This window comes from Benincasa hispida, chromosome 3 (assembly GCF_027475165.1).
Source record: "Benincasa hispida cultivar pf3 chromosome 3, pf3_genome.v1.1, whole genome shotgun sequence".
NCBI classification, from domain to species: domain Eukaryota; kingdom Viridiplantae; phylum Streptophyta; class Magnoliopsida; order Cucurbitales; family Cucurbitaceae; genus Benincasa; species Benincasa hispida.
The window spans coordinates 52,525,658-52,547,885 of NC_143480.1; the positions used below are offsets into that span (position 1 = coordinate 52,525,658).

At 34.3% G+C, this 22,228-nt stretch overlaps 1 protein-coding gene, 1 long non-coding RNA gene and 1 pseudogene across 3 annotated transcripts; 2 read left to right on the forward strand and 1 right to left on the reverse strand.

Annotated features, from left to right (window-relative positions):
* Positions 1-6,580: 6,580 nt before the first annotated feature.
* LOC120072747 (DNA N(6)-methyladenine demethylase ALKBH1D-like) lies at positions 6,581-9,616 on the reverse strand (annotated as a pseudogene). The gene is made up of 4 exons (XR_016528160.1): positions 9,111-9,616; positions 8,201-8,869; positions 7,547-7,888; positions 6,581-6,997 (listed from the first exon to the last, which is right to left on the reverse strand). The product of XR_016528160.1 is annotated as a DNA N(6)-methyladenine demethylase ALKBH1D-like (transcript).
* Positions 9,617-16,057: 6,441 nt separating this feature from the next.
* LOC120073598 (uncharacterized) lies at positions 16,058-16,546 on the forward strand. Its single transcript, XM_039026415.1, has one exon. The coding sequence runs from the start codon at positions 16,058-16,060 to the stop codon at positions 16,544-16,546; it is 489 nt and encodes a 162-aa protein (XP_038882343.1).
* A 351-nt stretch (positions 16,547-16,897) lies between these two features.
* Positions 16,898-19,266, forward strand: LOC120074248 (uncharacterized). Its single transcript, XR_005480927.2, has 4 exons — positions 16,898-17,319; positions 17,424-17,502; positions 17,619-17,686; positions 18,380-19,266. It is a non-coding gene; the product is annotated as an uncharacterized LOC120074248 (long non-coding RNA).
* The last annotated feature ends 2,962 nt before the right edge of the window (positions 19,267-22,228 follow it).

A 22,228-nucleotide genomic window follows, 5' to 3' on the forward strand; every position in this document is an offset into this window, starting at 1 on the left:
TAAAGAAAAATGATAAAATTGTGATGAAAAGAAAAGAAAAAAGAATTAAAGAGAGAATAGTAAAACAACATAGACATAAGTGGAGAAAGATTCTACTATCATATTTTGTAATCTCACAAAGAAGGTCTTAATAAAATAAACCTCCAAAGTGAATCAAAATCTTTAAATCTGTGCTTCATAGTCAGCAACTGAAACAAAGTAAGTATTCCAAAGAAGGAAACAAACTTTGCCAATTTCCATTAAAAAATTAATATACTTAAAACCTTTATAAAAGTGGGCAATTCAAGCAACTTGTTTGCTTATGTTAAACTAATTCTAAACGACAACTATCTTCTTTCTAAACAACGATGGATAATCATACAAGGATAATTACTGCTCTCACCTTGAATTCATCAATGGTCATCTCAACGAGCTTTTTCTCAAACATCTCTAGGAATGCTCAAAAAAAATTTTGCTATGGGTCAAAAGTCGAAGAAAACTTTGTTGCAAGATTATCACGATGAATTTTTTTTTTAAAAAAAAAAAGGAAAGAAAGAAAATTGTAGATATTACCACAACAAAGTTGATAAGTGAAATTTTAAGTTTAAGTATTTACATAATCTTCTTTCCCTAGAAGACTTTGTTTAATGTAACAACCATGGCTAAAAACGTCCAAAGTAAAATAAATAAAGAAAAAAAAAAGAAAAAAAAAAAAGAACAAATATGGTTTGGGAGAATAATTGTGTACATATATATTTAACTATTTTACTTTCACCGTTTTGTTAAAATTTCTTTGCTTGTTTATGTTCAACTTGAAACAAATACTCATGTTTTATCTTTTCAATAAAGTATGTGACTAAATATCTATCTATCTATATATAAAGATTCACTATTTTTTAACTGTTTATTCTTCTTTGTCAACCTTACGTTGGACCTAAAAAAAAAGACGCTACTTAATCTTACATTAATAAGCGACTATATATATGTGTGTTTATTTATTTGTTTGTTTTTGGTTTGTGTAGCTGTTGAAGAATATGGTTTCACTAGTATATTGACTTTTTTTTTTATGAATTATTTTGTAATTTTTGCTTTGGAGAAAAATTCACTTCGCACCTTTAAAAGAGTTCTATCAATTTATACTTTAAATTAATTAAGAATTATATCAATTTAAAATTTAAATTTTGGTAAGCATATAAATTAATATCCCTATTAGATTTACTTAGAAAAATACCATGCAAAACATATAATAGTTCCAAATTAAATTTCTAAATTATTATAAGTGAATTAGTTTAAGACTTTTTATTAAGATTACATTTAAAAATCATAAATCCATTCCATTCTTACACGTGTATAGGACTTCTTTAAATGTTGAATTAATTCATAAAATTATCTATTAGAATTGAATGCATGGACATTTAAAAAAAAATCTCGATTGAGATTCTAAATTTATTCATTTATAAAAGTTTATAGGGTTAATTGATAAAATCATAAGTCTCAGATAATGTTAGAGAGCGTGAATTGATATATTTATAAGAATTTAGTGTTTAAAGTCATGCAATTATTAATTTAGAGCTTAAATTGATATAACCTCCAAAATTTAGGGACATAAATTGATAATTTTGCTTCTATTTTTTTAGAAAAATATTTTGACTAAGAACAAATGTTTATGATTAGTTTTTAAAATGGAAGTAGGTGGTTATCCATATATCTGTTCGATCATTTTCGTTATTTTCCGTTGGTGTAACGGTTGGAGAATTATTCCACTTGTATATTCACTACTATTTTTATGAGTAAAATTCTAGACCAAAAAAATAGGTCCGAGATGAAAGTGAATTGACCAATCAGATCTAATCCTAATTTTATTAGAAAAATTCTACATCTTAATCCTAATAGTAAAAAAAAACCTTATCATTCTTTTCATAAGTACATCATTATAACTCTATATGACGGAAATTCAAATCCGACCGCTTCTTCATTTTACAAATTTTTCTATGTTCACTCTTTTCTTTTTTTCAAATTAGAAATTACCAAGTAAACCGTGTGAGATTAGACATTGATAGTGCTAGAATATAAATTTTCGTATATAATATCCGTAATCATTATTAGTTTGGTTAAATTGAAATTTTGGTCCCTAATATTTGGAGGAGGTTAGAATTTAGTCATATAATTTATAAATAGAATTCAGTACCTATATTTTAATAAAATCTCATAAATAGTCTATATGGTTTGATAAAACGTTCATATGACCGAATAGAGTAAAATTGAAATTGATTTTACATGGAAAACTCCTAAATGAATTAGGGTAAAAACTACAAGAAGAATAGAAGAATTCCACTGTAAATTAAATTGGGGTTATAATTTTTTTTCCTTATAGAGTAATATCAAATTCTCTTAAAAGAAGAAGCTTTTTCTATCTTTTGTCGGAGACGATGCTCACTTTGGGATGGTTTTTGACAACCATGGGTCCTCTAGCCCAAAGAAACTTGGCCCTCAAGCAAATTTAATAGCTACAAATTATTTTTGATAGATGTGAAGGATTCAATGCGGCTCTAATTGTCCTTGATCAATATGAAAAATCTAATAATCATAAATTGATCCAGGACAAAGTGTAAGATCTAATGATTTAAAATTGTCTCTAAGAAAATTCTTCAATAAGAACGAAATTTCTTAATAAGTGAAAATTATCTAATAAAATAGTGATTAAACTCTATTTTTCTTTTTATTTAAATTATAGAGATCAAATTTTTAGTTTAACTTAATAGTTTTAAAATCGATTAAACTTGGTTGTGCTAAAATTATTGATTTTCATCGATTTACGAGGCAAAAAGCATGTACTAAATTTATTGGTTGTGCTAATATTATAGTGCCTTCATTTCTTTGGTTGGTTGGGTTGGTTTGATTTTTTTTCCTTTTGATTAAAAAAACTAATAATCATAGCTGCAATTTCATATATATATTTAATAAAGAACATTAAAATAAGAATATAATAGGTAAGATATCTAAGAGACGTAGAAAAATACTGATTGTGTTCGATTATATTTGAGTTGCTATACTTTCAAATTCTGCATTTTTCGTGTTCTTTTGTCAATTTTCTGTTACGTAAAAGTGACAGAATATTTGTTGTATTACTTTTTAGCTAACATAAAATTTATTTCTATTAGTTCAAATTATGTTGAGTTTGAAAATTCATAAACCTAAATAAAACTAAACCCAAATATCAACTTTATTTTTAATAAAAGATATAAATTATATTGTATGGCCAGTAATGGAGATATTATTTTCATGCTGATTATATATTTTATACATATATAAAATATAAAGAGATTATTTGGGCCTGAATTGAGATAGAATGTCTGAACTTCATGTATGTGTGTAGAGTTCATAAATCTGAGTTCATATGTCTATGTTTAGATTATAGAGTTGAGTTCATATGCCTGAGTATCTGATGCAATTTTTTGAATTCTAAATAATATGCTTTTATGATTACTATTTTTTGTTTTGAAACTTTTTTATTCAATAATTCTACCAATCTTTGTTTGAATAAAATATGGATTGTAATTTTTTTCTTTTAATTTTTAAAACTTTTCTTCTTTCTTTCTTTCTTTTTTGGACAATGAATAACAATTAACCCAATACATTTCTGGTAAAAATATGGTTAAATAAAATGAGAAACTAAAGTGAAATCAAAACTTTTGATTCTAGCTAATTTTTCTCCATAAATTTAATTATCATCTTTTTTTTTCTTCTTCTTCCTATTGTTGCTCTATATTTTTACTATGTTATGAATTTTTTTAATTAAATCTCACTCTAACAACCAATGGAGTGTCATCACATTTTTTTCAACCGTTTCACTTTCATTTCCTCTAAATTTGGAAGATTACTAGAGAACAAATCTTCATTTTTCACTGATTCTTGTTGGAAAATATTCCAAGAAAAAAAAAATTCATTTTATGTTTTTTGTTGTTATATGTTACATACTTTTCAACTACATACTTTTTGTCTAAATATTCTTAACACTCATTTGATATGTGAATTCACTACTTATAAATGTTGTACTTAATGTATTACAACATATTTCAACAGTCATCAGTCTTATAGTAGTCGGAAGTGGTTGTCGAAGTTGGTTATCGAAGATGATTTTTGCTAGAGTTTATAGTCAGAGGTAGTTGTTGGAGCCAAAAGTTGGTCACATGAAGGTGGTTTTAGAATCTCAAAGTTGGTCGGACAAAAGTGGTCGTCGAAGTTGATCATCAAAGATGATTTTTGCTGGAGATTGTAGTCGGAGATGACTGTCGGAACCCGAAGTTAGTCGCATGAAAGTGGTATTAGAATTGGTTGCCGGAGTTTGTCGTCGAAGGTAGTTGTCGAAGCCTCAAGTTGGTGTCGGAGTTTCTCGCTCAAAGGTGATCATCGAAGGTGATTTTCATCAGAGTTTATAGTCGAAGGTGGTTGTCGGAGTTGGTAGCGTGAAGGTGGTCGTCGGAGTTGGGTCGCCAGAGGTGGTTGTCGGAGTTGGTCACATGAAGGGTGTTGGAGCTCGGAGTTGGTCCCCAGAACTATCATCGAAGGTGGTTGTCGGAGTCTGGATTTCGTCGCCAAAATTGTTATCAGAGGTGATTGTCGGAGCCTGGAGTTAGTTGTCGGAGTTGTCATCGAAGATGGTTGTTGGAGCCCGTAGTTGATCGTCGGAGTTGTCATTAGAGGTGGTTGTCGGAGTCCAGAGTTAGTTCTCGGAGTGTGATGGTGGCCAATAGGTGGAACCATTGAAAAGATTGGAAGAAGGGAGAGTTGGGATGAGTTGATAAAATATACCAACTCAACTCCACCAACATTTAAAATTGGTGGGCCAAACAATATATCAACTCAACTCATATTGGTGAGCCAAACATCCCAAAATGAGATCTCATCCATTTTTCCCCATTAAAAACATTGTTAGTTTTTATATAAAAAAACGTTAAGAGTTTAGTGGTTGAGTTCTGACACATAATTGGACCCTCTTTCTTATGCCAAATTTAAACAATTTTTTCATGTGATAAATATGATTATGCTTTTTTTTTTTTTTTTTGTTGGACAGAACAAATATTTACTTAATAATAAAATGGGATGTAAAAAGTATGGTAGTTTAATTTTCTTTCAATATTTCAAAAAGTATAGTAGTTTATATTTAAGTCAAGACTACCAAGATAATTTATTTTTCAAGGAAAAAACTATAATTTTTAAGTCATTTTAATCCCCAAGAGATCTTGGAATGATATTGAAACTATAAAGTTTCTAATTTTTTAGTTGACCCACCTCATCCAAACTTCCTGGTTTTCTTTTTTCAAATCCCTAATTTGTTTTTAATAAATGACTAAAGTATCATTTGATAACCATTTATCTTTTTATTTTAAATTTTTGAAAATTAAGTTTATAGGTAATACTTCTTTTTTTTTTTTTCTTGTCATCAATACTTTAAAAGTGTGTTTTCAATATACTTTTGAATATCCAAGTCAAGTTTTGGAATAAATTAAAAAAAATAAAGTTTTTAAAAACTTACTTTATTTTTTAAATTTTCCTAAGGATGCAAAATGAAAACTATAGTAGAGGAATAATGAGGGGACAAACACACTAATAGAAACTAAAAAAATAAATGGTCATCAAACATGAGATAAGTAGTTAAAGTATATAATATATGAATAAATGAAATCCCTTTTCTTGTAAGTTCTCAAAGCACTGCATCACAGAGGTAGCAACCTTAATATTTAATTGTTTTTCAAAGATAAAAATGAGCTTAGGCCATGAAAGTAATCCATGAAAAGTAGTGTAAAAAGTGAATCTCGGTTATTACTTTTGTTGTTGTGCAATGTAGTTATGAAAATTATAAATCAACCACATTTATTGTTACCATTAAGGTCAAGTAGTAATGATAATAATAACACTAAACAGTAAAATAATCCAATTATGTTTGCGATTCAAGCCTATTACAATTCATTCATTAATGAAATCTCCTTCCGATTAGCATAGTTTTAATTCAATAGTATTTCACATGTTCTCCGACATTGAATGATTAATGGTTAAACTAAAAAATTCTCTTTCAATGAGTGTTTATTCACCTAGAATGGATGAAGAAATGAGAATGAAAACTATGGGACTCCATTTCAAGTGATATGTTTATCAACATCAGTAATCAGAATAAAATGCAGTGCCCACTACAAATTGGTCAATCGAGGATATTCAACTACAGAACAACACATACTGGACTGGGCCAGTTTACAACAATGTTCATTTTCATGAGTGCCCAATTATCCATATCTTTAATTTTGCTTCAAAATTTTTCCAGTCTCACGTAATCAGGAATAAAAGTGTAAAAATCTGGGATTTGAAGACCAAATGAAAATAAAACTCAAAACTAAATAGGGAAATTGTCAGTCCTACTAGACACCAAATTAAAGTTTAAGTTCCTTACCAAAGATTTAAGTTTAAAATTGAGGAGCTTTTTATCATAGAACTTTGTAATTTGATCTTTATTGTAATAATGTAACATGGCTTTGTTACAATTGTAAAGCAAAACAATAAATTCTAACTTTCTTCAAACCATAGACTTAATTTGCAAACCAATACATGAAATAGAAACAAACAATAATTATATTATAGATTTATAATATTTCATATATGAACATCTAATGAAATAACAACAGCCATTCACACGTACAACATACACAAGGAGGCCAAAAAAGGAAAAGAAACCAGACATTGCAGTGTTTTAATACTTTCTAAAGGTAAGATTTAGACGTGCAGGACGCAGACCAGTATGATCAAGCAAAAACTTAGGTGTTGATTTTGGAATGATTGAAGATACTCCATGAAATATATGTCTAGAGTCGCCACCAAAAATTAGAACATCACCTGATTCCAGTACAACCTTCTCTGCTTTATCCACGTCTCTTTTATCTCCAAACAAGAATTCTGCTGAATTGCCTACAGAAAAGGAAATGACTGGTAGTCCGCTCATGAGACTCTCTTTGCTTTCATCACGATCCTGCACAACACAAGTCAAACTCGTTAGAAAAATTTTTGAGTTAAATTATATAGTTCTGAACTTCGTGATTTATGTCTATTTGGTCTATTTTGAGTACAAAGAGGAGAGGAGGATATGAAACACTAACTTCTCGGTCGTTAATGCATTCATATGCCAATTGAACTATGCTCGCTTTGACATGTTTGTTTGGTCTATGAACTTTCAATTTTTTAAAATTTCACGAATCTGCTAGACACCATATTAGACATAACATTCAAATTTCTATCTAATAGAGCAATGCCAATGCATTTTTAAGAACTTTATATTTGTTAGAAGACAAAAGTTTGAAAAATTAGGGAATTATCATACACCTTTGAAAATTCAGGAACCAAATAGATACAAACCTCAAAGTTCATGGACTAAACTTTTAATATAACCAAAAGTCACGTGATCTAAAAATGGATAAAGATCATGTGAAGATGGAAAGCATTATGCTTGAAAAAAAAAAATCAGCAGAACAGCAATCGGATTCACTTAAATAAATTTGTGATATTAATGGCAAGAACCAACCTGATGCAGACCCAATCTTCCACTCGTTTTGTAGAAGTTCACAATGCAAATGTCTGGAGACATTGATGGAAGAATGTCTACTAAGTTATTTGTAAAGCATTTGTTCTTGATAAAGGCATGTGCATCTTTAAGTGCATTTTTAACTAGAAATGCAAATGGAGGAGGTATATTTGGTGGTTTATTACCATCGAAAGCCCGTTTGTTTACATATTTTCTTGTTTGAGGATCCCAGTCCAATCCTCACATCATATGAAGCCTAAGTTTTGCTCCATCTTTATAACCAGGCTGGTAAAATCCCCCTGGGCCAAAACCAAGCTTTTGACAAGTTTTCACTATATTGATCTGCAACAAGAATACTGAATCCTCAAATACTAAACCCTAACTTCTATATGGAATAACATAGGATATAAAGAACACTATTCGTCATATTAAGCAATGCAAGGCAACAAAGAGTAATATCAGCACAGAGATGAAACTACAGGAGACCTCTTAACAACGGATAACATTGGAAATTTTATAATTACCGAAAGTCAAGTAGGTTAATGTCCATTAACCCAATATGGGGTATTCAAGACAACAAAATGCCCATTCCCATCTAGAAGAATAGTCTACTTTTAGTTCATATAATTGTTAACAATTGAAGCAAGAAAGTACCTGTTCACTTGGAGTAATGTAGTATAGCTTCAGTAAAACCATTCCAGGTCTCAGCGCTCTATAACTTTTAGCTTTAACAAAACGATCACTGGCTTTCTCATTGTTCCCGTCTTTAACTTGCCAATAACCTCCAGGTTTCATTTCACCTCCTCCAGGGAAACAAATATTAAATGGTGGTTCAAAGGGAGGCGAATTGTCTGTTACTGGAGATTTTTTGGAACCAATATCAACAGACTGGCGCTTCGAGAAATAAAAGGTTTCAATTCTCTTCCCAAAATGATTAGGCATAGATGATTCATCCTGCTGATAGGAATTGTCCAAACATTCAAACTTCTCCACTTGAAATGATCTTGCATTACTCTTCAAACCTCTTTTCAACCCCAAATCAATCCGATTTCTTTTAGTATTTTGTCTAGAAATAGGTAGAGACCCATCATAATGGTAAGAATTCGGTTCATTTTCAGGAATCCCCTTCTTATCTCTTCCCAATTCAAAATCATCACATTTATTAACAGACAATGGAGATAAAGATTTCTGTTCACGTTCCTTTGGATTTAGATACACAGGAAGGCTTCCCACAAATATCACACCAGAATTATGATCTCTAGTATGCAAATGTTCCTTGTCTCCCCCACAAGAACTACCATAACATGAAGAATCAGGTAGTGCCTGAAGAATAACGAAATCGACTTGCGTTCAAAATTCAATTAACGGAAAAACACCAGTAAGTTTAACAACACCACAAAGAAAAGTGCAAAAAGGAAGAACTAAAGTTCCATTCTATATAGATTATAAGAGCAATTAGCAATTAACAGTCTCGAACTACAGTTTAACTACGCCATTCATATTCATAACGAAAAATTAGCGGCTAATAATCTCACGATTCCTCAATTACTAACAGAACACTCACATGGCTATTTGCCGAACTGGCAAATGAAAGGCGACGAAGGAATGAAAGGCGACGAAGTTGGTTCGACCACGGCGATGGCGAAATGGAAACTGTACGGATCAACATACTTGGAAAATTTGTATACTACAGAGATACTTATAGGTTTCAAAATTTGAGGATGAATCCAAAAATCGGAAAAGGAGAAGGAAATGGAACCGTCGGAGGAGGATGGGATTGACATAATGACGATATTGTAGACTTAATCCGCAAGTTTCGGTCGCCGCCACGTTGGCCGAGGAGACTGCACCGGGAAAAGGAAGGAGTAACGATTTCCGCCATATTCAATGCTTTGTGCGACTATCTCTTGTGATGAAGTGAAGAATTAGGGAGATCAGCCCAAAATGATGACCCTCTTTTAAAAAATGTCAAATAACTGAAGTTCCAAAATTTTCCAATCATTTTCCCTTTCTTTTTCTCTGGCCTTATCAGAGAAGTCCGCGGAGGCGAGGGCGGGATGTCATTCCTCATCTCGTACTCCCTTTTATTTCCATTGTGAAATTCACTATAGAGATTGAGGCGAGATTTTGATTGGATTGAAATTTTTCTCCGCTCTCTTTTTTATTAATTTTAATTAAATAATTAACTTTATCATTAAATTGTTTATTATGGTTAATTTTATATAAAAAAATGAATTTAAATATAAATTATTCAAATTTTGGCCTAAAAAAACTAATTAATTATTTTTAATATAAATATATAAATATAAATTAAATTATTCACATATATAATCTAAATTTAAATATTCAGTTTAAACATATTCATTATCTTTCTCAATAAATAATCAAATTTGAAATTTAAATGTAATATTTATATAATAATAATAATAACAACATAACATTAGATAACTATACTAAATAAATATGTAGAAGTAATCAGGGCAAGGACGGGGACTGAGGCGGGGGTGAGGACGGGGAATGGGGCGAGGATTCCCCGTCCCCGTTTAACTCACGGGGAATTTTTTCCCCACCCCTTCCCCATTCTCCGCCTAATTGGGGAATTCCTGCAAGACCCTGTCCCTATGAGAAATTTGGACATCTCTAGACCTGATTTCCTTTTCTTCTCCAACACGCAATTATAAAATTATTTTTATGTTTTGTTTTCAAGTAAAGGAAATAAGTCAGCTTATTTATGAATATAACAAAATGTTATTATATATCAATGATAGATGATGATAGACTATGTGATAGAAGTCTATCAATTAGTGATAAAAATCTATCGTGGTGTAGCACTGATAGACAGCGACATTTTGCTATATTTGAAAATATTTTCAACAATTTTATCATTTAAAATAATTTCTCTTTTTTTTAAAAAAAAAAAAAATGAACAAGTAAGTGCGACGTGATGAAGATACTAAAGAGGTATCAACCTAGTTAGATGTCTGAGTGCACTTACTAATCCCTCAATCAGCACTGATATTATGTATGTGATGCATGAATAGGCCAGTAGAGCGGTTTACTGTCTCGCCTTGACACATGTTTTATTTCAGAGGACCTATGGGTTTACTTTCATGTTTGACGGTGTGCCTACGGACCGCTAGACATGTGTGAGTCGAAAGGTTCACGTTATTTTTTCATGTTTGACGGTGTGCCTATGGGCTGCTAGACATGCGTGAGTCGTCAGGTTTATGTTCATGCTACTTTTTTTTTCATGTTTCATGTTTGACGGCGTGCCTACGAACTGATAGACATACGTGAGCCGACAGGTTTACGTTCATATTATTTTCATGTTTGACGACGAGCCTACGGGCCGCTAGACATGCGGGAGTCTACAGGTTTACGTTCATGTTATTTCCATGTTTGACGATGTGCCTACGAACCACTAGACATGCGTGAGTTGACAGGTTCACGTTCATGTTATTTTCATGTAAGATGATGTGCTTCGGGCCATTAGACATGCATTTCAAGGCAAGATAGTACGTCTTTTGGTTTTCCTTTCATGATCAAAAATCGATGTAACTGCATGAGCCACGAGTTATCTTTCTTTGCTCGTTGATGCATAGCCTGATCCCGGTAATGGGACCACTTACTGAGTATTTTATACTCAACCATTATCTTTTTTTTTTTTTCAGGTAAGGGCAAGGATACTCGGGCGACTGACAAAAGGAATCTGTGACAGTGCCAAAGGAACTAGAATTCGCTTCCGCATTTGACCCTTTATATTTTTTCATGTTTTGTTTTTGTTACATTTATGATTTTATTATAATTTTTTTCATATATAATTTATTTCATGTTAAAAAAAGGTACCCGGGTCGAACGATTTAAGATCTTGAGATAATGGCAGAACATTTTCTTATATACTTAAAGCAGTTCAAAATCATGATTATTCTATTTTATTTTTACTTTATTTTCCTCAATGCGAATATTTATGCATGCATGCAGTAACGATCCCCTTTTTAGTAGTCCTAGAAGGTGGGGTGTTACAGTTGGTATCAGAGCCTGTGTTTCGGGGCTTTGTAGACTGTGTAAGTCCAGGTTGTTCCTTTTGGCCTATAACAGATTCTTTGTCGTCGCCAGTTATGTCCTTTATGAAAAGTATTTAGGATAATATGCACCCTAGTTAGTAGCATTTTTTTATTGCATTTGATATGTTTTTTTTGCTAGTAAGAAAAGTAGCTAAGGGGTGGTTGCGAATAACTATCAGGAAAATGGTTCGTGTTAGGGAAAAAGGCAGTCATAGGGTTACTGGAAGGGGGTGCGTCCCCGAAGAGCAGAATTCGCCAGTTTAGGATCAAGATCCTCATGATGAGGATCCACAAGTTCAATATGCATAAGTTCATGACCCTCCGATACCAGAGGATTCCTTGCCGCCTAGGGACCCCTCAGGGCCAGGGTGGCAGCGAACCCAGACACGAAGTAGAGCCCAACATACGACCATGCCACCAAAGACGCAGGCCACCCCAGTCATTTCATCAGAGGTTACCGATTGGGCAGCCACTATTGAGGAAACAGTTACATCAGTTGTGTTGAGTAAGGTGAAGGACATGCTGGATGAACGATTGGCCCAGTTTTCCCAGTTCCATCAGACACCACCACCACAGGATCAGATGCCGCAAGTCCAGACTCAGAACATGATCCAAAACCAAAGCATGTCAGGCCTTTCGGTGGAGGCCAAGCATTTGCGAGATTTTAGGAAGTACAACCACAACACTTTCAATGGGTGATTAAAGGACCCTACCAATGCAGAGTTATGGATATCCACGATTGAAACAATCTTTCATTATATGAAATGCCCAAAAGATCAGAAGGTGCAGTGTGTCGTTTTCATGCTTACCTATAAAGCTTGGCAGTCGGCAGAAAGGATGTTAGGTGTAGGAGGGGAACCAGTGACATGAGAGCAGTTCAAGGAGTGCTTTTACGCGAAGTACTTCTCTGCCAACCTGAGGTACAATAAGCAGAAGGAGTTCTTGGAGCTGAGGCAGGGACACAGGTCGTTGGAGGAGTATGACTAGGAGTTTGACACCCTGTCCCGTTTCGCCCCGGAGTTGGTCACCACGGAAGCTATGAGGGCAGAAAGGTTCGTTCAAGGCCTAAAAGACAGTATACGAGGTATCATACGAGCATTCAAACCAACCACTCATCCTGAGGCACTTCGCTTGGCAGCCGAGGTGGACCCACAGTCAGGAGACGAGTATTCACGGACGTTTTGGGCAGGACCTTCCTCAGGTCAAAAGAGAAAGGTAGATCAAAAGGATTTCGAGCCTCACCCCCATCAGAAGGTTCAAAGCTCAGACAGACCGCCTCGACATTTTAAGCAGGCTGCCGAGGTGGGTATGGTGGAAAGGATTCACTGGTGTGTAACTCATGTGGAAGACGCCACTGGGTCGATGTTTGACAGGCACCAAGGTTTGCTTTCATTGCAAGTAGGAGGGGCACTCAAGAGATAGATGTCCTGCTAGAAGCATGTTCGGTTATGGGAACCAGTTTGTAGACCATGAACAGAGGAGTTCGGGTAGGCCCCAGCATCAGCAAGGTCGTATTTACTCTACCACCCAGCAGGAGGCTGAGAAAGCAGGCACTGTTGTGACAGGTACACTCCCAATCTTGGGACATTTTGCGCTGGTATTGTTTGATTCTGGTTCATCCCATCGTTTATATCGTCGTTATTTGTTAAGCATGCCATGTTAGAACTAGAGCCTTTACACTATGTGTTGTCAGTTTCCATTCCGTCTGGAGAAATTATGTTAGCAAAGGAGAAGATAAAAGCATGTCAGATTGAAATAGCGAGTCATACCCTGGATGTGACTTTAATAGTCTTGGACATGCGGGATTTTGATGTGATTTTGGGCATGGTTTTGTTGGCTGCTAATCATGCCAGTATAGACAACTCTCGCAAGGAGGTGATTTTTAACCCTCCTACAGGAGCCAGCTTTAAATTTAAAGGGGCGGGGACTGTGGTCCTGCCCAAAGTGATTTCTACCATGAAAGCCCAGAGGTTGCTTAACCAGGGTACATGGAGTATCTTGGCTAGTTTCATTGACACTAGGGAGCTTGAGGTCTCCTTGACTTCGGAGCCAATGGTACGTGACTACCCGAATGTCTTTCTAGAGGAACTCCCAGGTCTGCCGTCGCATCGGGAGTCAGACTTTACTATCGACTTCAGCCAGACACAACTCCTACCTCGAAAGCTCCGTACAGAATGGCCTCAGCAGAATTGAAGGAACTTAAGGTTCAGTTGCAAGCATTGTTGGATAAGGGTTTCATACGCCCTAGTGTATCCCCTTGGGGTGCGCCGGTGCTGTTTGTGAAAAAGAAAGATGGGTCATTATGGCTCTGCATTGACTACAGGGAATTAAACAAGGTGACTATAAAAAACAAGTATCCGCTTCCCAGGATTGACGACTTGTTTGACCAGTTGCATGGAGCTACAGTGTTTTCTAAGATTGATCTTCGGTCGGGGTATCATCAGTTGAGGATAAAGGATAGTGATATTCCCAAGACAACTTTTCGTTCGAGGTATGGGCATTATGAGTTCATCGTGATGTCATTTGGGTTAACGAATGCTCCTGCAGTATTCATGGACCTGATGAATAGGGTGTTTAAGAAATTTCTTGACACCTTTGTGAGAGTCTTCATAAATGACATTTTGGTTTATTCCAAGACAGAGACGGAACACGAGGAACATTTATGAAAGTTTCTAGGGACCTTGAGGGCGCAAAAGTTATATGCTAAGTTTTCCAAGCGCGTGTCCTAGTTAAAACAAGTGTCGTTTCTAGGGCATGTGGTGTCCAAGGAAGGTGTATCTGTTGACCCCGCAAAGATCGAGGCAGCCACAAGTTGGTATTGTCCTACCACAGTTGGAGAGGTACGCAGTTTCTTGGGGTTGGCGGGCTATTATCGTCGTTTTGTGAAGGACTTTTCCCATATAGCCAACCCTCTGACCCAGTTGACCAGAAAATGAGCTTCCTCTATTTGGAGTAAGGCTTGTGAAGATAGTTTCCAAGATCTCAAGCAAAGTTTGGTTAATGCCCCAGTTCTCACCGTATCGGATGGAACGAGTGGTTTCGTTATTTATAGTGATGCCTCCAAGAGAGGGTTGGGGTGCGTGTTGATGCAGCAAGGTAAGGTAGTTGCTTATGCCTCTCGCCAGCTAAAGAACCATGAACTGAATTATCCCACACATGATTTGGAGTTGGCAGTCGTGGTCTTTGCTTTAAAAATCTGGAGGCACTACTTGTATGGCAAGAAGATACATATTTTCACCGACCACAAGAGTTTGAAATACTTCTTCACTCATAAGGAATTAAACATGAGGCAACGTAGGTGGTTGGAGTTAGTGAAGGACTATGATTGTGAGATTCTGTACCACCCAAGAAAGGCAAATGTAGTGCCGGATGATCTAAGTAGGAAGGTAGTCCATTCAGCAGCCTTTATCACCAGACAGGCCCGATTATGTAAGGACCTTGAGCGGGCCGAGATAGCAGTGGTGGAAGGGGAGGTCTCTGCGCAGTTAGCACAATTGTCGATATAACCAAGTTTAAGGCAAAGGATCATTGTTGCTTAACGCAGTGATCCTTACTTGGTTGAAGTAGCGCAACAGGTGAAGACAGGATAGAGTGGTGAGTTATCCTTGTCCGCAGATAATGGTCTTACTTTTCGAAGACGTTTATGTGTACCAGCAGATGGTGACCTTAAGAACAATCTGTTATGAAAGGCTCATAACTCCCCATTTTCAATACATCCTAGCAGTACCAAAATGTACCAGGACCTTAAACGTTGTTACTAGTGGAATAACATGAAAGTGGAGATAGCAGAGTTTGTTAGTAAGTGCTTGGTGTGTCAGCAGGTAAAGGCCTCAAAATAAAAGCCAGCAGGCTTGTTGCAACCTTTGAGCGTATCAGAATGGAAGTGGGAGAATGTCTTGATGGACTTCATTGTGGGTTTATCGCAAACCGCAAAGGGTTTTACAATAATTTGGGTTATAGTGGACAGACTCACCAAGCTGGCACATTTCATTCCAGGGAAGCCTACATATTCAGTGAATAGGTGGGCTCAGTTGTATATGAAAGAAGTGGTAAGATTGCATGGGGTACCAGTGTCCATCGTGTCTGATAGAGACCCTTGATTTACCTCCAACTTTTGGAAGAGGCTTCAGACAGCATTGGGTACTCGTTTGGATTTCAGTACGGCTTTTCACCCATAAACTGACGGTCAAACTGAGCGTTTAAACCAGACACTAGAGGATATGTTACGTGCTTGTGTGCTAGAGTTTGCAGGGAGTTGGAACTCTCACCTATATTTAATAGAGTTTGCCTATAATAATAGTTATCAGGTAACCATTGGTATGTCACCGTTTGAGGCCCAAAGAGTTGTAGGTCACCTGTATGCTGGGATGAGGTTGGTGAGTGGAAATTACTAGGACCTGAGTTAGTACAAACCACGAACGAGGCAATACAGAAGATTAGGGCCCGAATGTTGACGGCTCAAAGTAGGCAGAAAAGTTACGCTGATGTTAGGTGTAAGGATCTGGAGTTTGAGGTAGGTGGAAAGATGTTTCTGAAAGTGGCACTTATGAAGGGGGTGTTGAGATTTGGCAGGAGGGATAAGTTGAACCCTCGGTTCATTGAGCCATTTGAGATCTTAGAGCGGGTTGGCACTGTAGCCTACTGGCTGGCTTTGCCCCCATCCCTTTCTATAGTTCACAATGTTTTTCATGTTTTCATGTTGAGGAAGTACGTAGCAGACTCATCTCATGTTGTGGATTATGAGCCTTTTCATTTAAATGAGAACCTGAGCTACGAAGAGGAGCCCATTCAAATCCTAGCTAGGGAAGTGATAGTTTTTCGCAATAAGGAGATCGCTTTGGTGAAGGTCCTTTGGCAGAATCATCAGTTCGAGGAAGCAACGTGGGAGCGCGAGGACAACATGAGGGCACATTGTCCCGAGCTTTTTCAGGATTAGAACTTTCGAAGATGAAAGTTTCTTAAGAAGGGTAGAATGTAATATCCTGATTTATCTTGTAATTAAGCTTTATTATTATTATTTTTTATGTTGGCTACTTGAATAAATTATATGAGGTTTATGTTTTTGGTTAAGCTAAAATATAATTTAATTATTTGGAATTAATTGAGTTTTATTTTGGCTTGCATTTAGAGATTTGATTATCTATGGAGATAATTAAATTTGTTTGTTGGAGTTTTTAAAAGAAAAAAATATATAAGTATATATATTTTGAAAAAGGATTAGGGAATTTGTTTTTTTTAAGGGAAAGGGAAAAGGTTTGAGCTTTTATATTTATACTTGTGGGAAAGGTTAAAAAAAAAAGAAAGAAAAAGAAAATAGATTTTCTTTCTCTCTCTCCTCAAGGCCTACGCGACCCCCCTCCCCCCTTCTTCTTCCCATTTTTTTACCCAAACCCTAGCCACCGCCACCGCCTGTTGCTCCGTCGTCAGTCACCGAGCCATCGCCGCATTGCCAGCGCCAAGCACTGCCATCGTCGTGTCGATCGCCAGCGCCATTCCTGTCGCCGCGAAAGAGCCCCGTCGTTCGTCCACCGCTGCCTCGCCGGTGTCTGGATCGTCAGGTTGACCGTGAGCCACCGCGCCCAAGCCGTTCCACCGTGCAGACTCGCTTCTGCTGCCGAGCCCAACCGTTCAACCCTGTTTCTGCCACTGCACCCAGCCACAAGTCGACGCATTCAACTGCCACTACCTATTCTTGCAAATCTTGAGTTGGTAAGAGTTGGTTTATTTTGGGCAAGGATTGAGTTTTTGAGATTTTAGAGTGTCACTTTGTGTTAGAAACAATTTTGGTTGTTACCTATTGTGTCGACTTTCAGGATTAGGAGTTTGGAAGATTTTGGGGCCTTGCTATCAAGGACGAGACCATTCTTTTCGATGGAAAATTTTTGGAGTTGGGTAAGTTTTATGTAAGTTATTGGTTATCCTTTAGATTGGGACCTTGAGGATTTATTTAATCTTTGACTCACTTCCTAGGCCATAGTTGGTAACTAAACTTGTGGTTAATGTCATAGGATTGATTTGAGTTTTATCCAAGGGCTATTAAGAAGTTATTTGTGCAGACTTTTGAGACCAACTTGAGGTAAGTGGTCTAATTACCGGTGCCCCCTAGACTATATCTATAAAGTTACTTAATGGACTCTTGAAGCATGATTTTTGTCATTATGTTTTACTTGTTGCATGTATATGATGCATGAATAGACCAGTAGAGCGGTTTACGGTTTACTGTCTCACCTTGACGCATGTTTTATTTCAGAGGACCTACGGGTCTAGTTTCATGTTTGACGGTGTGCCTACGGGCCGCTAGACATGCGTGAGTCAAAATGTTCACGTTTATGTTATTTTTCCATGTTTGACGTTGTGTCTACGGGTCACTAGACATGCATGAGTTGATAGGTTTACGTTCATGTTACTTTTTTTTTCATGTTTCATGTTTGACAATGTGCCTACGGGCCACTAGACATGCGTGAGCCGACAGGTTTATATTCATGTTATTTTCATGTTTGACGGCAAGCCTATGGGCTACTAGGCATGCGTGAGCCGACAGGTTTACGTTCATGTTATTTTCATATTTGATGGTATGCCTACGGGCCGCTAGACATGCGTTTCAAGGCAAGATAGTACGTCTTTTGGTTTTTCCTTCATCATCAAAAATCGATGTAGTTGTATGAGTCACATGCTATGTTTCTTTGCTCGTGGATGCATAGCCTGATCCCGGTAATGGGATCACTTACTGAGTATTTTATACTCAACCTTTATCTTTATGTTTTTTTAGGTAAGGGCAAGGATACTCGGGCGACTGACAAGAGGAATCCATGACAGTGCCAAAGGAACCAGAATTTGCTTCCACATTTGACCCTTTATATTTTCTCATGTTTTATTTTTCTTACATTTATGATTTTATTATAATTTTTTTATACATAATTTATTTCATGTTAAAAAAAGGTACCCGGGTCGAATGATTTAAAATCTTGAGATAATGGACACATATTACGTTAATGTCTTGAACATTTCACATTTTATAAAAAAAAAACCTATTGACCTCCCTATTTTCACTAATATCAGTGTTTATTTTTAAACTCTCACCTACATTGATTATATATGTATGTATTTCTCTCTCCTCTATGCATCATTCTCTCCCCATGTATACTCTCTCCCATGCATATTCTCTTTCCCCCATGTATATGTTCTCTTTCCCCCAATAATATATTTCATATATTCTCTCCCTCATAATTCACACTTATTTCTTCCTTTTCCCTCTCTTTTCTCCTCCCCCTCCCTCTCTTTTCTCCTTCCGATATGAGTTGTAGACAGTAGACGACAGCGTGGGGCGAATTGATGGCTCGGCACGAGGTGACACAAATGACTTGGGACGAATTGATGGGAGAGACAGCGTAGGACGAATCGACAATGATGGGTTGAGCATATTTGGTCAACGGTACGGTGGGGCGAGAAAATCTGGTAGACGACGATGGGGAGAGAGATCCGCGATGACCATGACTGAAGAAAAATAGATGAAGATGGAGGGTTATGTATTATAAACCCCGAATGTGAACTTTATTTTTTTTCTATTTTTTTTTATATATACTGTGATACATATGTACTTTTTTTTAGCTTTTGTAGGAAATTTGATATATATCATTTTCGTTTATTTGATATAAATGACTGTTTTTTTTTTATTTGGACTTATTGTATTATGATGATATATACTATGGTGTAAATGAAAATTATGAAGATTTATATATTGTAGTATATTTCATATATTGGTTTATACTGTGATTTATGTCAAGCATTGAGTCAATCTCTAATTTATAAACTATATTGGTTAGAATATTTTCAAATACCTAACAAAGGTATATTTAAAATAGTTATGAATCCGTCAAAATGTTTTAAAGTATATTTAAAATAACCATTAATATGTAAAAAAAAAAAATCCAATAAATTGATATGTACAAATAAACAACGGAATATATTACATGTAAGTAAACAAACAATGAAATATTTCACATAATAACAAAAATCAAAATAAAATCATATTAAATGTCATTTTCTTTCTCTAAATGGAAAAAAATATATCAAATGCATTTTATCTCTACCATCCGTAAAGGGAAAAAAATCATAATAAATGCATTTTCTATTTTCATAATAAATGCATTATATGATTATTTATGTCAAGCATTTAATCTATATACTATGGTATATTTCATGTATCTGTTAGATATTTTTTAATTCCAAACAAAATGTTTTGAGGTATATTTTAAATAATCATGAATCCGCAGAAAAAACATAAAACCAATGAAAACAGAAAAAAAAAATTCATTAAATGTATTTTCTCTCTCCAATTAAATTAAATAAAGTAAAAAATCTTAACAAATAAATACATTTTCTCTACCCATTTGAAAATATGAAAAAAAAATCATATCAAATGAATATTCTCTCCCATAATAAATGTGGTTTCTCTCTCCATCATTAAGAAAATTTTGAAAATAGAGAAATACGTATAAAAATCGAGAATAAAAATAATAAAAAATGATAAATTTGTCAAAAATAATATTAAAATTTTTTCTTGAAAAATTTCAAATTTAGAGGCATTTTTGAAATATAGGATATAAACATGGTTTTGTATGTAAAAATCCAATAATAATAATAATAATAATAATAATAAATAAATAAATAAATAAACTATACGAAGCTCAACTTATGATGAAGCCCAGCTTGGAAAAATTTGAAGCCCAAGGAATAATCCTCAAAGAACTTGAAACTTGAAAGGTCACAATTTCCCTATAAATAAATGGTCTTAAAATTACACCAACACTATAATTATTGGAGAAAGAACTATCAATTTCACAACAATCGATAAATAAATATAGGATAAATTACAAAAACTATCTTTGATACGGTGGTATTTACAATTACACCTTTAAACTAAATTGAACCCTCAAACTTAAGGTACATTCAGATTGGCTTGAGAAAAACTGTTTTATTTTTTTAAAAAAATCATTTTTATGTAAACACTTTTGACAAAAAATTGTTGAAAATACACTCAAAAAATTATTTTGGGTGGTTGTCATACGTTTCAATTTTTTTCACAATAACTCATTTTTTAAATTAAATACTTGAAAATACATTCCAAACACACCCTTATGCAACTGATAAAATTTCTATATAAGTTTGAAGGTCCAATAACATTTATATAAGTTCGAGGGCTCAATTTTTACCATTGAAAGTTTGAAAATTTAATCGCAATTATCACCTTTCTTTGGGGGGACAATTTTTATATTTTACCTATATATATCGATCAATCGATCAAATTGAAATTTTTGTCCAATGCAAAAATAGCATGGGATGCTTAAACATGAATTAACATTTTTAAGCATTGGGAATGAATGACATGAAGAGGTAGAGGTCAAGAGTGGAAGGGAAGGGCTGCCCAAAATGGGACCATTCATATACATTTCTACCATTTACAAAAGGTCAAGAACAAAGAAATGATGGTGTTTCTTTTGAGTGTCATTTCATACTTTTTTCTTTTAATCATTCTCCATTTTTAAGGTTTTTCAATATTTTGGGCCACAACAATATCACAATTGTAGGATAGACACCAAATAAAAAGTCATCAACATGGTTTTTTTCATAGGGATCCACCCAAATGAGACATTTTTTAATGAAAAAGATTAAGTGGGTATTTGATTATAGTGATCTATGAAACATGAATTTATAAATAAGAGTCGAGAGATATAATTAAAAAAAAACGCAAGGTCTTATTCTGTATTTTTACTGTTTTGAATACAGCTTGATTTAGAATGACTTTACAACTATATTTAAAAAAATATATATATAGTTTTAAGTGAAAATAAATTTAAATATTTCAAAAGCTTTTAAAATTGGCCAAGAAATATAAGAGTGTGTTTGAAATATATTTTCAAGTATTTAAATTAAAGAATATGTCATTTTGAAAGAAATTGGAGTGTTTGATAACTATTCAAAATAATTTTTTAAATATACTTTAATAAGTTTTTGTAAAAAGAATGCTTAATAAAAACGGGTTTTTTTTTTTAAAAAAATACTTTTTCTCTAGTCTATTTGATATTGTTTTCAATATTTTTAGGTTGTAGTGCTCGCTCGTCTAAATATAATATAGATATTATTTTTTAAAAAAATGTACTTACACAACACAGATTTAGTGAATTCATTTCATTTAGTGTATCTAAAGTTATAAAATTGAATGGGGATAAAATACCAAACAATTAATATATTTTAATTTCATCACTATATGGTTTACTTATTTTTCAATATCTTCCCAAGGATTCACCGTTATATATTATATTTTAAAAAAAATATTGCCTCATTGGACTAGTTTTGTTACACTCAAAATAATGTTTTAACAACATAAATAAATAAAATGAAAATTGAACTAGAATGAAAAGTTTAGAAGTTAAAATAGAATATTTTAGGATAGGCTTAAGTCTTATTCTAATCCATAATTTTTATGTTTGTTCTAATTCAGTCTCTCGAATTTAAAAATATTTGTTTTGGTATGTAAAGTTACAATTATATTTTTATTTTTAATTTTTGAACTTTCAAAATATTTATTTTATTTTTTAAACTTGTACGAGCCAATTAT

Coding starts and splice junctions, on each gene's coding strand:
- LOC120073598 (XM_039026415.1), top strand. CDS start 16,058: ATGTTGACGGCTCAAAGTAGGCAGAAAAGTTACGCTGATGTTAGGTGT.